The following is a 21816-nucleotide window of genomic DNA, read 5'->3' on the forward strand; positions in this document are numbered from 1 at the left end:
ATTACACGGTGCCAGGGGGCCAGGTGGTGGGTGTGACCCCCGCCTACTGGAATTTGGAGGATCTGGGTGGAGGATGCTCGACTCCAATCCAAGTAGGCTTGGAGATCTCGGCCCCGTAACCCACGTGGCTTTGTCCCTCTGCCAGTACCTTCATGTGTGCGGAGAGTGGTCTCTGCATGGTGGTGGCTGGTCCTGGAGGTCTTTGGCTGCCGGAGCCCTGGTCGGGGCAGGGAGGAAAGCTCAACCCGCTCCCCTCCAAGGGACCCCGGCGAGGAACAGCCAGGTGCAGCGGCAGGAGACTGCACCTTAGATGGGTGTGACCCGATAAACCTAAGCTACCTGAGGAAGGACAAAATAGCGTTATCCTACACCTGGGCATTTCCCATATGCTCAGCGCCCTCCTGTCTACAGACTAGGAAAGAGCCTTTGTTCCTGCTGGCAGTTTTCTATCCGGTCTTCCTAGATCCTCACCACCCTCCTTCCACGTCTGATGAAATAAGTTTCGAGCTTGAAAAACCTTCTTTTAATCACCTAGTATCTCTGTTGCAGAAATATGCACTGTTTTTTTTTCAGTTTTAATGTCTTAAAGAGACACAAAGTTCTGAGTATTAATATATTTCACAATTGAGTTATCATTAAAATGATTAGTGTTATGCAATTAATCAAACAACAGAAATACATTACAGTTTTGACAGCCTCTTATGAAATAGGAATTTTAATGAAACTTAATAAAATGTTGGGGATGCCTATTGCCTTCACTGCTAAGATAACAGAGGGAGATTCTGTGGTCAGTTGTTTTTCCCTCCAATTTCTATTAATGAAGTACTGAAGAAATTTGCAATATAAGTCTTCTATGTGCTTAAAAAATCTTTTTCTAGCAATTCAGTTTTATTCAAAGTTCTTATAGCTATATGCAAAGTATCACATATTGATCTATTGCCAAAAACCATTTTAGCTTTCAAAATATTTGGAGGCAGAGCATTAGAAACAGAAGACTGCGTTCCCCAATCTCCTTGAAGTTTCACTTTCAAGACTCTGGAAGGTGAATAAAAAGGCTTTGAGACATTCTCATGAGAAACTATTATTTACTCCTGCTTTTCACATTTAGAGATCCTCTTAGGATTGAAATAAATATATAAATATTTATTTAAATTCACATTTTACGATAAATACCTTTCAAAAAATTGTAATGATGTGCTTCAAATATACTTTTACCCACATGAAAGCTATTTGAGTTACTCAAGTTGTGGAAAAAGTAAAATATTTTTAAAAAACCAGCCCTCACCATCAAACAACTCAACAGAGTCAAACCCAGTGGGTTTATTTTTTTTGTCGTAGGTGAATAGAGGATTATTAACTCCAAAAATAATGCAAATATCACTAGAAAGTAGATGCCTTCTGCATGATGACCCATGAAAATCGCAGGCCACCCGTGTCTGTCACCGGCGGCTCCCCTACAATGGCTCCAGGATGGGGCAGGGTACACACACACCTGGGCACAGACTCACCCCTGCGTTGAGAGCACCAAGCTCTGTCCCCACAGCAGTGACATGGCAAGGGAGAAGTCTCTCTCTCTCTCTCTCTCTCTCTCTCTCTCTCTCTCTCTCTCTCTCTCTCTCTCCATGAAGCTAACTAAGGCCTGGGAACTGAGTCCAGAGAGAGAGAGAGAGGGAGGGAGGGAGGGAGGGAGGGAGAGAGGGAGGGAGGGAGGAAGAGAGTGGGGGGTGAGAATGGGGGGAGAAAGAGACCCTGGAAGGTCGCATGGCTCCCAGTGCCAGGCCCATGGGTGCTGCTGTTGGTGCAGGGCCAGGCAGGTGGACAGGCAGTGTCCAGTGTTCTGTTCCAGCCCTCTGCCCCCTCCCCCGGACCCTGCCTGGGTCCCCACTGTCACATCACCCAGCGGTCCCTGGGAGCCTTCTGGTTTCCAGACGAGGGGCTCAGATCTCCGGAGCACAGGGACGAGGGCGGGGCTCAGGGCGATGCGCGTTCCAGGTGCACACAGACCACCCCCGTGCGAATCAGGGTCTCCCTGCTTCAGAGCTGTGACAGTCCTGTGGTCCCCTGGGCACTCCCCCAGGCAGGGCGCCGGTGCCTCTTTCACAGGAGCCCCAAGATGTGGAGTCCGGGAGACATGGGAGGGCGGGCGGACGTGGGTGCAGCCCTGAGGGCGCGTTTCCTCCTGCAGCCCTGCACTGGGAGCAGCTTTCCAGAGCAGCAGACCCTTCCTCCAGGCTGCAGGTGACGCATCGACCCGGCTGAGTGAGAGACGGGCGCCGATGCTTGACCCTGGAGAGCAGGCTGTGGCGGGCAGCGTGACCGCTGGCCTGTCCTTATTTATTGCGTCTGCCAGGCCGGCTGACCGGCCCTCAAGAGAAGCTCTGAGGAAGCACTTACTGCCTCGAGGATGTTTTTTTCTTTATTTCTTTATTTTTGTTTGTTGGTTCAGGTTTTTTTTTTGGTAGGAGAGGGGTTGTTTTGGAGGACCACAGCCAGTGGTACTCAGGGCTCACTCCTGACTCTGTGCCCAGGAGTCACTCCTGGTGGGGTTCGCGACCCCACCGGGTGGTGCTGGAGATTAAACCAGGGTGGGCCACACTCGAGGTGGATCGCCTTCCCCATTGCACTCCCCACCCGGCCCAGCCGTTGGATCTGGGGGTTGCTCCCTTCCTGCCCTCCTGCCCACCTCCCCGCTCCCCGCCCTAACCCTTCCTCCCCTTCCTTTCTCTTCTTCCTTCCTTTCCTGTTCTCCTGTCTCCCTCTTCCACAATTCTTTCAGTCTGGAGAAAGGGAGAACAGGAAAGGAACCAGGATGAGAAGCACAAACCGGAAACGGGGGAGGCTGAGTCCAAGAAGCCCCCCCAAGGGCGATTGTCCAGGGTCCTGCTTCATTTGCCTGTTTGTCCTGTACGTCTGCTCCGGGTGATCTGGTGATCTGGTCTTCAGCAGAAACCTAAACCAGGGTCACTGGGTAATACCTTTGGCATAGGCGGACCTCCTGCCGCAAGTTCATGGGGTGGAATCTTCCACGGTGAAATTTACTAGCAGAAACTCCATATAGAAAACTGCCAGAAGACCCTAAGTTGTCCGTTTTTACCAAAATTCCTTCTGCGTGAGGGCCAGAGAGAGAGCACAGTGGGTAAGGCCCTTGCCCTCTGCTGACCTGGGAACCTGAGCACTGCCAGGAGCAAACCCTGAGCACTGCCAGCTGTAACAACAACAGAATTCTTTACATGTCAACTTCACAAATTCTAAGCTCTTTGTCCCTGATCATAGCTACTCTTGAAGCTAAGAATATACAGAAAAATATTTCCTCGGGCCAGAGAGACAGTACAGCAGACAGGGTGCCGGCCTAGCGTGTGGCCCAAGGCCTGCACTGCAGCTGACACGGCCACGTGTGGCCCCAGGAACACAGCATCTAGCACCACTGATGGTAAATCACTGCCTCTGTTGCATCCCCGGCACCTGGGTGATCGGTCACTTCGAGAGCATCACTTCAGCCTGGCCACCATTTCTCTCCTTGCGTGTAGCGGTGGGCAGACCCATCCACGCCCCCAGCCGCCGATGCTGTGGTAACTTGCACCCTGCAGGGGGCATCTGTAGACCAAGGGACTCACAGCTGCCTGGCTTCCGTGTCCTGCCTCTGTTTCCCTTGGAGGGGCCGCGGGGAGGGCGGTGAGATACACCCAGCGGTGCTTGGGGCTCTCTCCTGGCTCCGCACTCAGGAGTCACTCCCAGGGGTGCTTAGGGGGCTGTATGGGACGCCGGGGGTGGAACCCGGGTGAGCCATGTGTAAGGCAAGTGCCCTCCATCCTCTGCTGTCAGTTTATTGAGCCGTTACTGTGCCCATGGCATTCGCTGGCCTGAGAGTAAAGGTGTGTGGGCACTGAGTGTGTTTCAGAGATGAGGCCCAATCCTGTCATTGCCGTGGGGGGCGTATATTTGGGTGTGGGCATGGGTGTGTGTGGGGGGGGGTGTATGTGTGTGGGTGTGGGTATGGGGGATGTGTGTGTATGTGTATGTGGGTGTGGGTGTGGGGGTTATATGTGTGTGTGGTGGGGATGTATATGTGTGGATGCATGTGGGGGTGTGGGGTGGGAGTGTATGTGGGGGTAGGGGTATGGGTGTAGGAAGTTTTTGTGTGTATGTGTGTGCATATGTGTGTGGGTATGTGGGTGTGGGGGTGTATGTGGGGGTGGGGTGTGGGGGAGTGTGTGTGTGTAAGTATGGGTGTGGACGTAGGTGTGGGTGTGGATGAGGGTGTGGGGGGTGTATGTGTGTGTATGTAGGTGTGGGTGTGGGAGGTGTATGTGTTGTATATGTGTGGGTGGTGGGGGTGTATGTGTGTATGTGTGTGTGTATATGTGGGTGTGGATCTGTGGGGGGTGTATGTGTGTATATGCGTGTGTCTGCGGGCGGGATGTATGTGTGGTTATGTGTATGTGTGAGTATGGATGTGGGTGTGTGTATGTGTGTATGTGTGGAAGGCCATGGGGGAGCGTGTCTGTGTCTGTGTGTCTGTGTGGGTGGTGTGTGTGTCTGTTGTGTGTGGGTGTAGGTGTGAGTGGTGTGTGTCTTTGTGTGTGTGTCTGTGTGGGGGAGCGTGTTTGTATCTGTGTGTCTGTGTGGGTGGTGTGTGTGTGTGTATGTGGGTGTGGGTGGTGTGTGTATGTGTGGGAGGGGATGAGGGGGAGGGCGACTGTGTCTGTGTGTCTGTTGTGTGTGGGTGTGGGTGGTGTGGGTGTGAGTGGTGTGTGTCTGTGTGGGAGGTGTGTGTGTCTGTGTGCATGTGGGTGTTTTGTGTGGGTGGGTGGTGTGTGTGTGTGTCTGTGTGGGAGGCCAAGGGGAACGTGTCTGTGTGTCTGTGTGGGTGGTGTGTGTGTGTGTCTGTTGTGTGTGGGTGTAGGTGTGAGTGGTGTGTGTCTTTGTGTCTGTATCTGTGTGTCTGTGTGGGTGGTGTGTGTGTATGTGAGTGTGGGTGTGGGTGGTGTGTGTGTATGTGGGTGTATGTGGGTGTGGGTGGTGTGTGTATGTGTGGGAGGGGACGAGGGGGAGGGCAACTGTGTCTGTGTGTCTGTTGTGTGGGTGTGGGTGGTGTGGGTGTGATGGTGTGTGTCTGTGTGCATGTGGGTGTTTTGTGTGGGTGGGTGGTGTGTGTGTGTCTGTGTGGGCGCTGCGGTTCCCCCGAGGGCCCCTGCGTGTGTGGCGGTGCCAGGGCCCCCGCGCAGGCAGTGCCCCCCGCCGTCCTGGCCGTGGCCCCCGCAGCCGGCCGCCTCGAAGGCCCTTCCCGGTGGCGCTGAGGTTCCGAGGCGGCGGCGACGTGGGAGGCCGCGGGAAGAGCGAGTTGTGGTTCACGCCTCGGCTTTGATTCCGAGACACCCGCGAAGGGAAACGATCCTCCCCGGCACTCCCTGGTTACTTTGTTGCCAGAAAACAGCTTGTTACGTCGCCTGCGCGGTGCCCGGCTGGCCGAGGGGCCAACGGCGAGCGAACAGCGCCCCCTGCCGGCCGAGAGGCGTGCGGGTGTGGGAGCAGGACAAACGGGTCCGTCCGCTGGGGTTGAAGGCTGCCGTCCTCGGCTGGGCACCACCCTGCGTGGCCTTCCCCGCGTGAACAGGCCCACGTGCGAGGGCAAAGGCAGGGCAGACCACCCCGTTTTGCTTCTCCGTGTGTCGAGACAGACCTGCAGGACTGCAGCACGCCCGCTGTTGTTCCAGCTCATCTCTGCTGAGTCCTTCCTGAGGAAATCTCCCCAATTTTGTCATTTTACATTTTGATGATGATGACGATGACGGCACCGCTGGTGCCTTTCACAAAACGGCCTCAGCACTAAGCCCTTCACACAGGGCCTACCTCGGGGTTCCACGCTGGGACTCCTGCGCTGGGCTCCTCTCCACGGCGGAACCTCTCCTGGTGTCATCAGCACGGCCCTGTCCCCCAGCCACCAAATCCAAGTCCCTGGGATTGAGGGGGCGGAGCGATCACTGTGATCCCTGGCACTAAATAGGGTCCCCAGAATCCATCAGGAGGGAGCCCGAGCACGACCCAGTATGACCGCAAACCAAAAGCAGTCCAGGGTGAAGGCCTTGTCTGAGGCCAGTCCGCGGCACCACATGGTCCCCTGAGCACAGAACAGAGTGGCCCCTCCACCCCTCTCACCAAGCAGAGTATGACCCTGAAAAGAAAGATCGCAAAGAGGAAGATGTGTGTGTGCGCGCGTGTGTGTGTGTGCGTGTGTGTATGTGTGTGCGTGTGTGTGTGTGTGTGTGTGTGTGTCCCTGAAGGGTTTGGAGTGGACGGTGGGGCTGTCTGCCAGCCCCACTCACTCGGGGCGATGTGCCAGGGAGTGTTTGGTCACTGGTGAGGGTCAGGAACTGCCTTTTCCACCTTTGGGTTACTGTGTCCAGCTGTGAGTGCTGGGGCTCGTGGGGGAGGCAGAGAGAGTGCAGGGGTCACCGCAGATACTGGCAGAGTGCACTCTCCAATTCTGAAAGTCACTCCCCCGAGTTGCCCTGTGGGTATGAGGGTGTGGCTGCGGGATTGCAGGGCCCACAAACAGCCTGTAGGGTCCCCCTACTCCTCTGGCCCTCTCCGAGAGCGGGGCAGCCAGTCCTCACACTTTGATCATAGTGAGGCTGTTCCAGGCCAGGAGGTGCCTTGGTGGGCAGTGTCCGATGGGGCAGAGAGAGAGAAGGAGAGGGTGGGGAGAGAAAGAGGGAGAGACAGAGACAGAGACAGAGAGTATTGGGCTGGGATATATGTGTGGAGCGATTGATGTGTGTAGGGGAGTTGGTGTGTGTTGTGTTTTGTGGGGGTTGGTGTGTGTGTATTTGGGGGCTTGGTGTGTGTATGTATGTTTGTTGGGGGTTGGTGTGTGTATGTGTGTATTGAGGGTTGATGTGTGTTGTGTTTTGTGGGAGTTAGTATGTGTGTATATTTGGGGGGTTGGTGTGTGTATGTGTGTATTGGGGGGTTGGTGTGTGTTGTGTTTTGTGGGGGTTGGTATGTGTGTATTTGGGGGCTTGGTGTGTGTATGTGTGTATTGAGGGTTGATGTGTGTTGTGTTTTGTGGGGGTTGGTATGTGTGTATATTTGGGAGGGGTGTCTGTGTGTGTGTGTCTGTGTGTGTCTGTGTGTGTGTGCTGGGGAGCATCCGGTCTGGTGCTGTTGAAATTCACAGGTCTGTTTCCGGGATGCACCTGAAACTTACCCGGTGCCCTGGAGCCCTATTGCATTAAGCTCAAAAACCACAGTGATGCTTTTGCCAGCCAGGGCTCAGTGGCCAGGCTGGCGTTGCCCTCGCTCGGGTGGCCAGTGTGAGGTAGGACAGGGGCGCCCTACCCCCAGCTCAGGGGGTGGGCGCGGCCTCCCCACACCCTCCTGGCTATGCTCAGGCTCCTCCTGAGGGTCTTCCCAGGGCTCCAGGGCTACTCCTGCAGAGGCAGCCTCTGACCCCAACCTGGGCCCGCCTTCACCCCACCCCCAGCCCGGTGCTCCCAGTGGCTGGCAGAGATGGGCGGGCGGGCGGGCGGGCGCGGGCTTGGGGGAGCAGCCCCTGGCCGGAGGGGTGGCAGGTGTTTGAGCTGGCCAGGGCCCATCTCTCAGCGGGGGCACGACAGAGCCGGGCCTGTCCCCCACCCAACCACGCCCAAACGCCCCTGTCCACCTTCTCAGCAGAAACGGCTGTTTCTTCTTTCCTGTTGTGTTTGTCTGGGGGGACTGCACCCAGCGGTGCTCAGGGCTGACTCCCGGCTCTGTGCTCAGGGCTCACTCCCAGCTCTGTGCTCGGGGCACACTCTTGGCTTTGTGCTCAGGGCTCACTCCTGGCTCTGTGCTCAGGACTCTCTCCTGGTGGACTCAGGGACCACATGGTGTGCCGGGGATCCAACCTAGGTCTGCTGTCCCGTTACTTCAGCCCCGCGGTGGTTCCCTCTGGCCCGCGTGGCCGGCTCCAAGAGCATGCAGGCACACCGACAGTCCCCGTGGTGACTGGAGCCGGCAAAGTTCACTGGTATCTTTTCAGGAGCAGGCGGAGGTGGGTGCCAGTAGTTGGGGATCCCTGACCAGGGTTTGAACTTGGACCCCGCAGGCAACCAGTTGGCTGATCACTAGGATGCTGTCCATGGGCTGGACACCGGCTGCCACCTGCATGCTGGGTGAAAAGAAAGAAATTCCCGGGGATTGGCCACACCGCCTGTCCACCAGAGCTGGGAGTGGCCATACCACCTGTCCACCCGAGCTGGGGTCTGGCCACGTGCCTGTCCACCAGAGCCAAGTGACCACACTGCCTGTCCACCAGAGCTGGAAGTGGCCACGCGGCTGTCCACCAGAGCTGGCGGTTCTGTGGGAAAGGGCCCAGAGAAAGCCTTTGACACTGCAGTTGGTGGGTCTGTGTCATGGCAGCATGAGGAACCAGGGACCCCCGGGAAGAAGACCACTGGGACATGTCTGAACAGTCCATGTGACGGGATCCAGAGACCAGGAAGAGTCTGATGCACACACCGGGGGTGGGAGGCAGGGGAAGAAAGGAAACACCCCCCCTAGAACCTTTACAGAGAGTGAGGGGTGCCCGAGAGTCTGGGCCCAGGAGGTGCCACAGAACTTTGGCTTGGCTTGACCTGCTGCTCTGCTCTGTGGGGACCCATGACCTCCAACGCTGGGTGCAGTGGAAGCCAGCGAGGTACAACAGCTGACTGGGCCGCAGCGGGTCTGGGATAGGTGGGGACAAAACCCTCATGTTCTGGGGACTCGGCGTGAGGGATGCTTGTCCCATGGTGGTGGCACTGAGGCCCGGTTGGTGGTGCTGTGTGGGAATTCGCGTCCCAGGACCCAGATTGCAGCCTAGAGAATCCGAGTCCTACAGGCAGTGCTGAGCGTGGAGAATTCTAGCCGGGGCAGAGATGGGACAGGGAGTGCCCCAGGCCTGCGGACGGTGTTGAGAATGAAGGTGTCCGTGCAGCGCAGCGGACAGCAGTGTTGAACGTGGAAAGTTTAGTTCCCCCGAGAGCGGGGCTGAGTGTGGAGTGTTCTACTCCAGGGGTCATATAGATTCTCTTTTCCATGTGGCCGTGGTATTGGATATCTGACCGGTCTCTTCCTGGCCCCACGGCTTCTCCTGTGTTGGTTCCCTGAAGGTCGCTCTCAGCCCGGACGCAGGGATGCAGACAGCAGCCTACAGCCAACACACCAGCCCACAGCGCTACTCCCAGGGCAGGAGGCCTCCAGGCAGCCTGGCGGAAGTTTCTGGACACCTGCCACTCACCGGCACACACAGTTGGTGCCGGGGAGCTGCGTTTGTAGCGTTTCTCTCTGTTCAGCACCACATCCTGACGTCCCTCTAAGCCACGTTTCACGGTGACCCGAGTCCACCCGGAGGCCATGCTGATCCGTCTCTGTCTTCTGGGCTCTGCTCTGGATCTTTCTTAGAAAACATCTTTGAAGAGAAGTCAAGGGCCGGTACTGTCCCAGCTCTGCCTCAGAAACATCCCCCAGCCCTAAGAAGCCCCCTATTTTTTTTTCCAATTTGTATTAGTGAAACACCATGAGGTACAGTTGTAGACTTACAAATTATTGTGCTTGGGTTTCAATTATACAATGATCAAATACCCACCCCTCCACCAGTGTCCATTTTCCACCACCACGGGTCCCAGTATCCCTCCCACCCCCCATCCCCCCAATCCCACCCAGCCTCTGTGGCAGGGCATTCCCTTTTGTTCTCTCTCTCCTTTTGGGTGTTGTGGTTTGTAGAAGAGGCATTGAGTGGCAATCATGTTTGGTCTATAGTCTACTTTCAGTGTTGGGAGGATCCTCCCAGGATGGGAGAAGCATGCTGAAAGAAGCCCTTTTTTTTTTACGCAGTTTAATGTTTCTGGCATGGCCCCATCTTCTCCTGGGCGGGGTTGCCTCTAGAGCGAAGGTTAAGCCATTTCGCTGGAGGCTCTTTGGGCAGCTGGTGTTAGCAGGAGATGGTGCAGGGATGTCCCTCTGCCTCCCGGGAGGAGTGGGTGAGGCTCCCTCCCACCCTGGTCTCCCCTCCAGCCCCTGGTTGCTTCCACCTGCCTCCCTCGAACCACCCGTTCCTTTAGTGGGGGGTCTCCGACCTCTTCTCATGCTTTGGGACCTTGAGCGCGTTTCTCAGAAGTCGTCAGGATTTCAGACTTGCGTTTCCCACGTAGACTGCCATCCTCCTGGGTGCAAAAGCGTGCAGAACCCGATGATCACAAATGCAGATAAAAAGGGGCTAGGGTGCGCGCCCTGTGCCCCTGAGGCCTGGTCCCGAGCCCCAGCCCCGCCAAGTAAGGAAGGCAAAGGAACGACCGTGACAAATACGGCCTAAAGGCTTTTATGTAAACGTAATTTGCATCAAATCCATCTCAAATGAGAATTTAATCTGAATGAAACAGCCCTCCGAGGCTTCACGTGAGGAAAAACAGTGAGGGAGCTAGCTGGAAGCCTGGGTCGGAGAGCTTCGGAGGGGTGGACCTGGTCTCCAGGGTGCCCGGACATGCTGCCGGTGGCGGCCGGTCCGAAGCCGGTTCTAGACAGAGAAGGAAACTTCAGAGACTCAGGCACGAGACCCTCTTCCTGCTCCCGCCCTGAACACACTCCTCGGGGACAACCCCTGCTATCCCCCACCCCGCGGGAGGACGGAGCCATAGCCCAGCGGGGAGGGCGCTTGCTCTGCATGCGGCAGAACCAGGTTCAACCCCCGGCACCCCTTATGGTTCCCAGAGCTGGGAGTCAGCCTTGAGCACTGCCAGGCGTGCCCCAACACAAACCAACAAAACCAAAAATGCTCCAAGAGGGGCTGGAGCGATAGCACAGCGGGTAGGGCATTTTGCCTTGCACGCAGCCGACCCAGGTTCGATTCCCAGCATCCCATATGGTCCCCTGAGCACCGCCAGGAGTAACTCCTTAGTGCAGAGCCAGGAGGAACCCCTGTGCATCGCCAGATGTGACCCAAAAAGCAAAAAAAAAAAAAAATGCTCCAAGAGAGATCTGTGAGCCCACAGCGCACCCCCCGCAGCTCACCTCTTGCCTCTGATCTCTGACCTCTGACCTCTTACCTCTCTCCTCTCACCTCTCAGCTCCTCATTCTCTCATTCTCCTCATTGTCCTCTGGCTCCTCTCTGGTGCTCTGGGCAGCAGGGCAGCCCGTGGACCCCGTCCTCAGCCTCTTTGCCTGCAGACAGCGCTTGGACACCACAGGTGTGGGTGCCTTGGTTTCCCGTCCCCCCAAATTACCCCAAACCTTCTCCGTGCCAGCACCTGGGGCCAGTACTTGCTCTTTAGCTGTACTTTGTTCTGTTTGGGCTTGGAGGCTGCTCCCAGTGGTTCTCAGGACTTGCTCTTGCCTCTGTGCTCAAGGACCAGAGGTGAGGACGGAGCCGGGTGGGCCGGGTGCCCAGCAAGCACCTCCCCCCCGGTGCTGCGGTTTCTGCTGGGCTGCTGCCCACGGCCTCACTCTCTTCCTCTGTGCCCAGACCAGGCACCAAGGGCACGCTCCTCCGTTCCTTCACAGCCTGGTGCTCGCGCCCCCCCAACCAGAGAAGGGATGAAGGGGAGGGGAGAGGCGGGAAGAGGAAGGGGTGGGGAGGGGAGGGGAAGTCAGCGAAGGAAAGGGAAGAGGAAGGAAAGGAAGGGGAGGAAGGGAAGGGAGGAGGGGGAAGGGAAGGGAGGAGCGGCCCCCAAGCCATAGAAGCCTTCTCTTGTTATTTCGTCAGTGCAAGTGTTAAAATTGCAGAGCCTGGTGGGAACTGAACAGAGAGAGATACTAGCACTAAGGGCTCTGGCCTGGGTCTCTCAGCCTGGGGACTTTACTGTGAGACTCTGCATTCTACCTGATCTTTAACGTCTAAATACTTAACCATGTAATGTCATCAGGTACAAGACACTGTTCCTTGTACAGTGGGCCCAAGATTTTATCTTCCTGAGAGTAAATATTCTGGGGCCAGAGCGGTGGTGTGGTAGGAAGGGCGCTGGCCTTGTATGCGGCTGACTCGAGTTCCATCCCTGGCCCTACAGATGGTTCCCAAACCCCTCCAACCGTGATTCCAACAGTAAGCCATGAGCACCCTAAAGGGTAGCCCAAAATGAAAAAAAAATAAAAGTCTTTTTAACTTATCCTTTATTGTAGAGTTGGCTTTTGGCTTTTGTATTTTCAATCCATCTTAGACACGGAGGAAGAACTAATCAACCTTCCAGGGGGCTGATCCAAAGACAAAAGTCTATTGGATCGTCCTGGTCACTCAAATCAGGGGTGACAGTCCTGCTGCTAGAGCAACCTTGCCCCTCTGCTGACTTCTAAAAGGTGTTGTCTTGCTGGCATTTGGGATTCAAATCAAATATGGAAAGAGATTCGGACTATGATTTTGTGGATAGCGTGGAAAATTCAAGTAGTATTTGTACATCAGACCTTTTGCAAAAGGCCAGAGAATAAGCTGACCTAATATATTTTTTTCTATAGGTGCTAAGCTAGAGCCAGCAAAAAGATGGAGCCGGTAAGAGATTAGATATATCAGATTAATGACTGATGGACAGGTGGCAGGTGTTAATAGGTTGATCACAGGTGATAGGTGGTAATAGATGAGCCCGGGTGGATGGGTGGGTGGTTAGATATTAGATGAGAGATGAATAGAGAGATGATGTGTTTATAGATAGATGATAGAGGAAGATAGATAACCAGTTTGATAAATAATAGATTAGACTGATAGGAATGAATGGGGAGGTAGATGATAGATATTAGGTAATAGGTGGGTAGATGATAGGTAATAGATTAGTTACTAGGTGATAGATGGTAGGTGATGGGTATATAACATATGGGTGAGATAGATAGTAGGTGGTTAATGGCAGTTAATAGATCAGTGGTAGGTGACGGACAGTAAGTATCAGACAGTGGCCGTGCGGCTGGTCTGGCCTGGGTGGAACTTGGCTCCAAGTTCCCCCGGTTGCATCTGCTTTGCCTGCCACGGGGTCCCGGGTGTCTCCCACAGAGCCTGTGGGACAGAAGAACCTGCAGTGCTTCTTTTAGGTAAGTTCAGGGCCCAGGGGGAAGGCACTTGCCTTGCATGCAGCCAACCTGGGTTCAATTCCTGGCATATGGTCCCCCAAGCACCACCAGCCGTGATCCCTGAGCACAGGGTCAGAAGAAGCCCTGAGCACTGCCATGTGTTGTGTAAACTCAAAAAAGACACGGCGGCAGCAGCAGCAGCGGTCTGTCTCTATCTCACCCGCCGCCCGCGTTCGGTAGTCTCACGCCGGTTTCCCCACCCAGGGAGGTCGATGGCGATGGACAGGCCAAGGAAGGAACGAGGACTAGGCTGGTTGATGTCAGTTGCAGTTTATTCCCAATCCTCTCTCCATCCACTCCTGTCTCTCTCTTCTGCCTCTTCCTCCCCCATGCTACTTCATTCTCCTTCTCGATCCCCCTTCATCCTCCTTCTGATTCTGGAATCTGGATACTGATCTGATCCCCTTTCTCCTCTTGATTCCCTTTCTCCTCTTGCCCTGGAGTCTGGATCCTGATCCCCCAGCCCACTCTTACAGTACAGTTAAATCCCAAAGCATGAGGGGTTGGGGTAACAATTACACATAGGTGTGGTCACAATCAATAGGGGTAGAGTTCTTTCCCTCGGGGAAAGCCGCTTCTAGGACAGATCCTCTCTCAGCAGGACGACCCACCCTAGAGCGGAATCCCATGGGTGTGTTTCTCCTCTCCTTGTCCAACACACATATAAGCATTCATAATATAAATCATTTTGTATGGATACAGTAAGAAGTACCTTGAACTTATAGAATTGCTCTCCTAGGGCCATCTCGATCCCAGACTATAGTGCTCAGGCCAGATTAGTCTTTCCTATCCCTAGGAGTTTCCTAGTCTGGTCGTTACTTTTGGATCATGACAGCATTTGTCTATGATCAAGCTCTTAACTTATAGTTAAGAATTGTGGCACCTTGGCCTGGCCCATTTCGATTCCAGGGTAGCTCATCGCTTGCCCTGGGTCCATTCAGTCCCTCATCGGGACCCTGCTTTTGGGGTGTTTGGAACTAAGGGCAACTGAGGCTTAAGTCGAGAAAGAAGATACCTGGGAATGAATAATATTCAGAGCCAATTAAATCCTAAGTTACAAAGCATAATATTAACGGTCTTCCTGTCACTGTCACTGTCACTGTCACTGTCCTCCCGTTGTTCATCGATTTGCTCAAGCGGGCCCAGTAACATCTCCGTTGTTGACTTTGTTGTTACTGTGTTTGACATATCGAATACATCATGGGTAGCTTGCCAGGCTCTGCCGTGTGGGCGAGATACTCTCGGTAGCTTGCCGGGCTCTCCGAGAGGGGCGGAGGAATCGAACTTGGGTCGGCCATGTTGGCTGCGTGCAAGGCAAATGCCCTACCACTGTGCTCGAATGGTCTTCCTGTATCTATACAAAAAGGGACACTACTTTAAAGTAAACTATCCAAAAGACATAAGGAGAGGAGAAAGGCAATATGAACTTACAATACAGTTTCAGTGTCCTGGAAGGATCTGACCTTACAAATAATTAACAGAGTCTGATTAGGGGGAAAAGCTGATTAACTGGTTGGGGAGGAGAGCATAGAGAAGTGGTTACAGATAAATGAAGGAATGGGAGTGACTCCCGAGCACTGTGATGGGTGTAACCTGATAAACCTAAGCTCCTCGTGGCAAGGGAGAAAGAACAAAGCAATGTCATCCTACAATGTGTAGCCAAAATAACAGCATAAATCAAAATGTAGGGCCAGTAACATAGTAATTAGTGTCTTTATAGTCATTTAAAAAAACAGATGACGTAGGCTCGGTGGGGGAGGATCCCACCTTTCCTTGACTCTGGAAGAACGCCATCTCTTGTTCCAAAGAGCCATTCACGAAGCGATTTTCACACCAGAGTCACCTCCAAACGCTCAGACCTGCGGACGTACTACAGTGAAGGGGGTACAGCCCAGGGCACCCCAAAGCCGCCTCGACAGACCCCTCACAGCCGTGTCCTTTATGCTGTTTGCCCCTGCCAACTGGAACGGTTCAGGTTCGGTGACTGAAGGCCACTGGTTTGCTGCGCCTCAGTTTCCCTCCCAGTTCGGTCTCTCCCTGCGTAGCTCTGTGAGTTGCTGTGAGACTGACATGTGGGAGAACACGGTCTGGGAACTGACCACCTAGGACCAGGAGCAGACACGTGACCGACACCCTGATCTGGAGAACAGATGTCCTTCAGAGGGAGTCCGTCCTGGGTCCCTCTCTGTTTTGCCTGAGAGTTGAGTTGTTTGACTGGGCAGGCCGGCTCCGCCTGAGGGATGGGAACGTAAGATTTCTGCTCAGAAGAGAACAAATCAGCAACTGTGCTCACCTGCAGTTTTCAGCAGCATGTTCTTCAGTTTGGTTTGGTGTGGTGTGGTTTTTTGGTTCGGTTTCGGAGTCACACCCGGCAGTGCTCAGGGCTCACTCCTGGCTCTGCACTCAAGGGTCACTCCTGGGGGGGGGCTTGGGGTATTCTGCGGGATGCTGGGGATCGAACCCAGGTCAGTCGCATGCAGGTCAAGCGCCATACCTACTGGACCATCTCTCCGGCCCCCTGCCGGCATATTCTCACAGCCCTTGCCAGCCTGGAATGGTGGGGAGCTCCGGAGACCCCTCCCGTGAGTCTCGGACCCCAGGCTGCAGGTCAGCCTGAGCACCCGAGGACACAGCACTACCCGCGCCTGGGTGCCAGGGACTACCAGGGACGGGCCCCATGGTGCCAGGGGACCCAGGGTCTGCCACATGCAAGGCGTGTGACCTCACCCATTGGATCCTCGGGCCGGGCCCCTCGCTACGTGCACTCACCTGCCGGTTCCCTTACTTGTGTAGTGGGTGCTTTTGGGGACCACCCTGGGCGGGAATGTAAAGGTGCCGTGTCAGGAGGACCTCGGGCTGTCCCCTCCCAGGACCAACAGCGCAGCCGCCAGTTAACACACGTGACGCCCGGGCTGTTCAGTGGGTTTCCATTTTATGTGGGGGTCACACCCGCTGACTCGATGCCTGGACGTAGCTGGGTCTGGGGCCTGCCTCGTCCCCCTGTCTCTCCACCTGTCGTGTGTGCGTCTTGGGGGACCCTTGCAGTGTGGGACCCCGTGGCCTCAGCCTGCCCTGCAGGGGACGCCCCCAGCTCTTATGTCCGTGACATGTGGCGGCGGGAAGGTGTGTGCTGGGCAGGGCAGGCCCGTGGTCTGTTTGCTGCCTCGGGCCCCATCCCAGCCTGGTGGTGGCCGCTGGCAGATTTGGCTCCATGCTGCCCGGGGTCCTCTCCTGCAGGTGCCAGCCCATGCCTGCACATCCTCGCTGCACGCCCATTTCTCCTCGGGCTCCAGACGTGAACATGAGGACGCGTAGGGGACCCCCATCCCACCGACACACAGAGGCCACGTTCCCAAGCAAAAGGGTCCCCTGCCCCGACCCTTCCAACACGCGCTGTCCGCCTCTACTGGACGGACAGAAGCAGGGTGCAGGGCTGGGGTCTGGAGGCCGGGCATCAGTGCAGTAGTGCTGGGAAGATCCCATGAGAGTGAGGCTTGCCCAAGCGGGAGGGACGCGTCGGGGACACACTCCAGGGACACGCCACTCACCCAGCCGTGTCCCCTCACAGCTCGTCTTCTGCCGGGACTGCAAGGAGGCCGCCCACGAGGGAGACTGCAGCGCCGTGTACGAGGCCGCAGAGGCGGCTGCTCAGGTATTGCCCCTCCCTGCAGGCAGCCCGCTGGGCACGGGGACAGTCCAGCCACACAGGCCAGAGGAGGGGACTAGCCTGCTGGCCTGGGGTGGCTCAGGGTGGCCCATACCCACCTCGCTGTACTTCCGGAGCCCCTCAGGGCAGGCCCATGGGCTCCTGGTGCCCAGTGGGTTGCAGGCTCTGCCCGGCCACTCTCCCGGGAAGGATGGACATGGAGGTCCAGGGGGCACTCAGGCTGCCTCAAAGGGGCATCCTTTAAATCAGAGATCAACACTCTCGCCCACTTCTCTCATCTTGTTTCGGTGTTTTTATTGGTTTGTTTTTAATGAAAATTGCCCTTGCTCAGGTAGGTTTCTTGCCTTGTATGCAGCTGACCCAGGTTCAATTCCCGGCACCATATATGGTCCCCCCAGAGCTCAGCAGGAAAACGAAGCAAAACTAAAAGTGCCTTTACAGAGACTTGTCTCTCAGCAGAAGCTCTCTCTGCGTGGCGCACAGAGACGGACTTTCAGGCACAGGGATCTCCCTTTTTTTATTTGGTTTTGGCTTTGGTCTGGTTTGCTTTGGGGCCAAACCCAGAGGTACTCTAGGCTCTGTGCTCAGGGATCACTCCTGGTGGTGCTCTGGGGACCCTACAGTGTCGGGGATTTGAACGGGGAGGTCACAGCAAGGCCAAGGCTGGACTCCCTGTCCTCTCTCCAGCCCCAGGGATCTCCCTGTGTAACAGCAGCATGAACCAGGGAACGAAAAGCTGATGGAGAACGGACATCCATCCCTGTGCGCCCTGGAGGCCGCAAGCCTGCTGAAGCATCCCGACTCAGAGTGCTGACTCAGCGACTCTGGGCACTCCTAACTGCCAGCCGCCCTTCAGACAGAGAATGGGGCTCAGCTGACCCAGGACAGGCCCTCATTGCCTCAGCTGCGAAGCTGGTTCAAATACCCAGCACCACCAACAGCTTCTCAAACATGGCCGGGGTCTCTCCTGAGCACAGCCAGGTGTGGCCCCCAAATACTCATCCCCCCCAGAATAAGATAATAGATGGTACAGTGGGCAGGGCGCCCACCTTGCACACAGCTGACCTGGGTTCAATCTCCGGCATCCAATATTGTCCCCCACACCCCACCAGGAGGAATTCCTAGGTGCAGAGCCAGGAGTAACCCCTGAGCATCGCTGGGTGTGGCACAAAATAAGACATAAATGCAAAGTGATATTGGTGTAAACTGGATGCATAAGTCAACGGAATTGAATTGAGGACCCAGAAATACACACAAATACGACTGGTCAAATAATTTATGCTGCCGGGACCAAGAACACCACAATGGGGGGGAAGGGAGGGTTGGACAATTTCTGTGAAGAATGACAGTTAGAAAATTGTTAGAAAATTGCACGACTTTGTAAAAGAAGAGAACGGGGTCACTACATCGCTTCATACACAAAGCCAACCGGAATCGCCTGCAGACTTGAACTTAAGACCAAGAAGAAAAATAAACATCCCACTAAATAGCTTCTGCACCGCAAACAAAGCATGAGCGAAATGAAAAGGGGACCTGGGCGACAACCAGCCACATCCCAACAAGCACTTGATACCCAAGATACACGACGAGCTCGTGCAACTCGTAGCAAAAAGTAAAAATAGGCGACGTAATTTTAAAAAAGAGAGAAGGCAGAAGAGGCGCTGGAGAGAGAGAGAGAGAGTGGGAAAGGCATTAAACAATTCCAGGTTTGTCCCCCAACCCCAAAAAATCTGGGGGGAAAAGCTAAACAGACTATTTCCCAGAGGAATCGACAAACTGCCAGCAGGTACCAGAAAGGCTTCGTTGCAGGGCGGCCTGTGAGAAGGGGAAGAACTGCTTCAACAGACGAGGCCTTGCGAGCAAACCCAGCTGGGGACAGGCTAGTTCGAAGGCGACACTCCCCACCCACACACGGGGACAAGCATCCCCACACCCGACAGACACCGTGCGTGTGAGCATGCGTACACATGTGTCATAGCATATGTGTGTACCAGGACACATGTGATCCCTGTTGATCATAACATATACATACACACGGTCCGTGTGTCACAGCATGTGTGTGCATGCATGTGTCATGGGATGTGCGTGGACACACACCATGCACCATGAACTGTGCACACACATGTAACATGCCACATGTAACATGCCACATGCAACATGCCACACGCCAGAGCATGCAGGATACTCATTGTACATATACACCCATGCACATGTGCACACGTGTCGCCACACACAAGCATGCCATGTCCATGAAATAGCGCACAACACGCCCCACACATATACCACATATCAGTATGAACCACACACATGATAGGAAACAACATGCCTCACACACGACCTACACACACACACACACAGCACACACATGACCCACACATGGCCCACACACGGCACACACTGGCACACACACCCCGCAGACACACAGGCAGACACACATACACACATATACCTACACACGGCACGCACCCGCCCTAGACAGGGCCTCCCGAGGAAAGCCTGAGCCGGGGGTTTTTGGGTTTCCAGGGATGAGCAGGACACGCGCGTCCAGAACACCAGATGGCGCTCGAGGCTTTAGGGAGCCGGCGGCCTGCAGGAGCCCGGACCCCAAGGCAGCCGCGCGCTGCGGGAACCCCCGCTGACCACTTGGGGGAGCCCTGCTGGCCGCTGGCCGCTTCCCACCCACGCGCAGCCTAGGGCATATCGGCTCGAATCTGCTCCCAGCAGTGCCAGTGGAGGGTGGCCCTAGGCAATGAGGCCTCGCTGATGGGCACCCGGGGAAGGGCACCAGGTCAGCCACAGGAGCCTCCCGCTCCCCCACCCTCCGTCTGGGGCCAGCGCCCAGCCCCTCCCACCTGCCCAGGGACCAGAAACTCACCCACCCGGGCTCTGGCATCAGACTGACGAGGAGGGAAATGACACCCGTGATGGATGGCACTTGCCGGCACATTCCTCGTCCCTGCTGCTCCTCGGACACTCATCTTGGTGCGGCCAGGAGGGACATTATGGACATGGCCAGCAAAGTCTGGGCTTCCCCGGGAAAGAAGGAATCCTGACTCTAAACTAGGCAGAGAGACAGCACAGCAGAGGGGTCCTACCTTGCACGAGGCTGACCCCAATTCCATCCTCGGCCCGCCAGGCATTGCCAGGAGTGGCCCCAAAACTTTAAGACAAAAATGTGTGTCCAGGGGCTGGACAGTCCGGGGTTAGGGCACTTGCCGTGTGTGAGGCGTGTTCAGTCTTTCGGCACCACCTGGCCCCGTGAGCACAGGGCTGGGAGCATCCCCCGAGCACTGCCAGGTGAGGCTCAAACACCCAGGACTTTAGGGCCTGGGAGAGTTCTCAGCCACGTGCCCCCATTAGTGCTTCCAGGATGTACATAATGAAATAACAGATAACTCTGCGTGTTTCCCCGTGGTTGAAGGGTGTCGTGAGGACACCCCAACTCTCGGGCATCTTGGTGCCAGGGCTGTGACCAGGTCGTCTCCATTAGCATCGGCTCTGTCCCAACCCGCCACCAGGGGGCACAGCTGCAGCGGGTGCCGGGTCTGGCCCTGGCCCGCCTGCGAGTTTGCTGGAACCCAGGGCAAGTGGGCACAGCGGGTCTGAGAGCTGGTGTTCGCCTGCCAGCTCTCCCCCTCAGTCCCGAAGCCTGTATGCCCGGGGGCTGAGGCCCCATCCTGCCAGGGAAAGGGGATCTGAGCTGGCTTTTAGAGCTGACACACCTTTATCCGGCTAGTGGCTGCGTGGGGTCACACAGTGCTTCCTCGGGCAGGTGATGTGGGGGGATGGGCCTCCACTTTGTCCATCTTCCTATGGGCGAACAAGATTCCCAGGCAGGGAGTTGAAGGCCTCACCTGCAGGGAACCAGCTGAGCCCGTGTGTCACGCATGTGTCACCGCCTACAGCCTCTTATCACTCTCTCCAGGGCCTCAACCAATCCCGGGTGCACCTGCTTCCCCATCCTCAGCAGGTTGTCAGGTTGTTCTTTTCTTTGTTTCTTTTTTTTTTTTGTTATTTTTGGGTCACACTTGGAGATGCTCAGGGGTTACTCCTGATTCATGCACTCAGGAATTACTCAATTACTCCTGGCGGTGCTCAGGGATCATATGGGATGCTGGGAATCGAACCCAGGTCGACCGCGTGCAAGGCAAACGCCCTCCCCGCTGTGCTATCATTCCAGTCCCTCAGCAGGTTTTTCTTTTGGCTTAGTCTGGCCACAGGTGGAGGAGTTAGAGCCAGAGACGTGTGCTCAGGGCTGGAGTGCGTGCAAGACCCAGGGTGCCATCCCTGCCACTGCACAGTTCCCAGACGCAGAGCAACCCCAAGCACTGAGCAGGGAGAGCCCCTCAGCACCCCCAGGTGTGGTGCCGAACCCCGCCCCATAGAAGGAGGGGATTAGGCAGCACCCCACAGTCCCGCCTGCACATTTAGCCCCGAAAATGTCCTTTATTACAAGTATTCAAACAGGGAAGACCCAGGCCAGAGCAATGGCACAGCGGGGAGGGCGTTTGCCTTGCACATGACTGACCGGGTTCGGTCCCTGGCATCCCATGTGGTCCCCCAAGCACCGCCAGGAGTGAGCCCTGAGTGCAGAGCCAGGAGTCAGCCCTGAGCTTTGTCAGGTGTGGCCCCAAAACGAGACAAAACAGGGACGACCATAAAACTCACTGTCAATCCACACGCGATGCTTGTCTCTGGGCCGAGACGCCCGTGGCCACGGGCAGGAGAGCGCGTCCCCACGTGACCTGACTGGACAGCGGGTTCCTCTCCTCAGCGTGTGGGGCCGGAGCCCGGCTGCTGAGGCAGGGGGGTCAGCGCCTGTCTCCCCCACCCCCCTCCAGGCCTACAGAGTGGACGAGGAGGCCGCTGAGCAGGCCCGCTGGGAGAAGGCCTCCAAGGAGACCATCAAGAACACCACCAAGCCGTGCCCCCGCTGCCGCGTGCCCGTGGAGAAGAATGGTGAGTGCGCGCCCACCCGGGTCCTGCAGGCGGGGAGGACTGGGGGGTTGCTCACGGTGATTTGGGGTCCAGACTCGGCTTCCGGTCGGGTTCTCGGGGACCACTCCTGGTGGGACTTGGGAAT

General features: G+C 56.0%; 1 protein-coding gene across 1 annotated transcript in view; it reads left to right on the forward strand.

The window, feature by feature from the left end:
* The window catches only part of PRKN (parkin RBR E3 ubiquitin protein ligase), a 1106313-nt gene that overhangs the window by 1078477 nt on the left and 6020 nt on the right, over positions 1-21816 (forward strand). The window contains exons 10-11 of the mRNA XM_056126437.1: positions 16635-16718; positions 21575-21692. Coding sequence (XP_055982412.1) covers positions 16635-16718; positions 21575-21692 — 202 coding nt within the window. The remainder of the gene's footprint in view (positions 1-16634; positions 16719-21574; positions 21693-21816) is intronic.

This window comes from Sorex fumeus, unplaced genomic scaffold, assembly GCF_029834395.1.
Source record: "Sorex fumeus unplaced genomic scaffold, SorFum_2.1 ptg000061l, whole genome shotgun sequence".
In the NCBI taxonomy this organism is placed as follows: Eukaryota; Metazoa; Chordata; class Mammalia; order Eulipotyphla; family Soricidae; genus Sorex; species Sorex fumeus.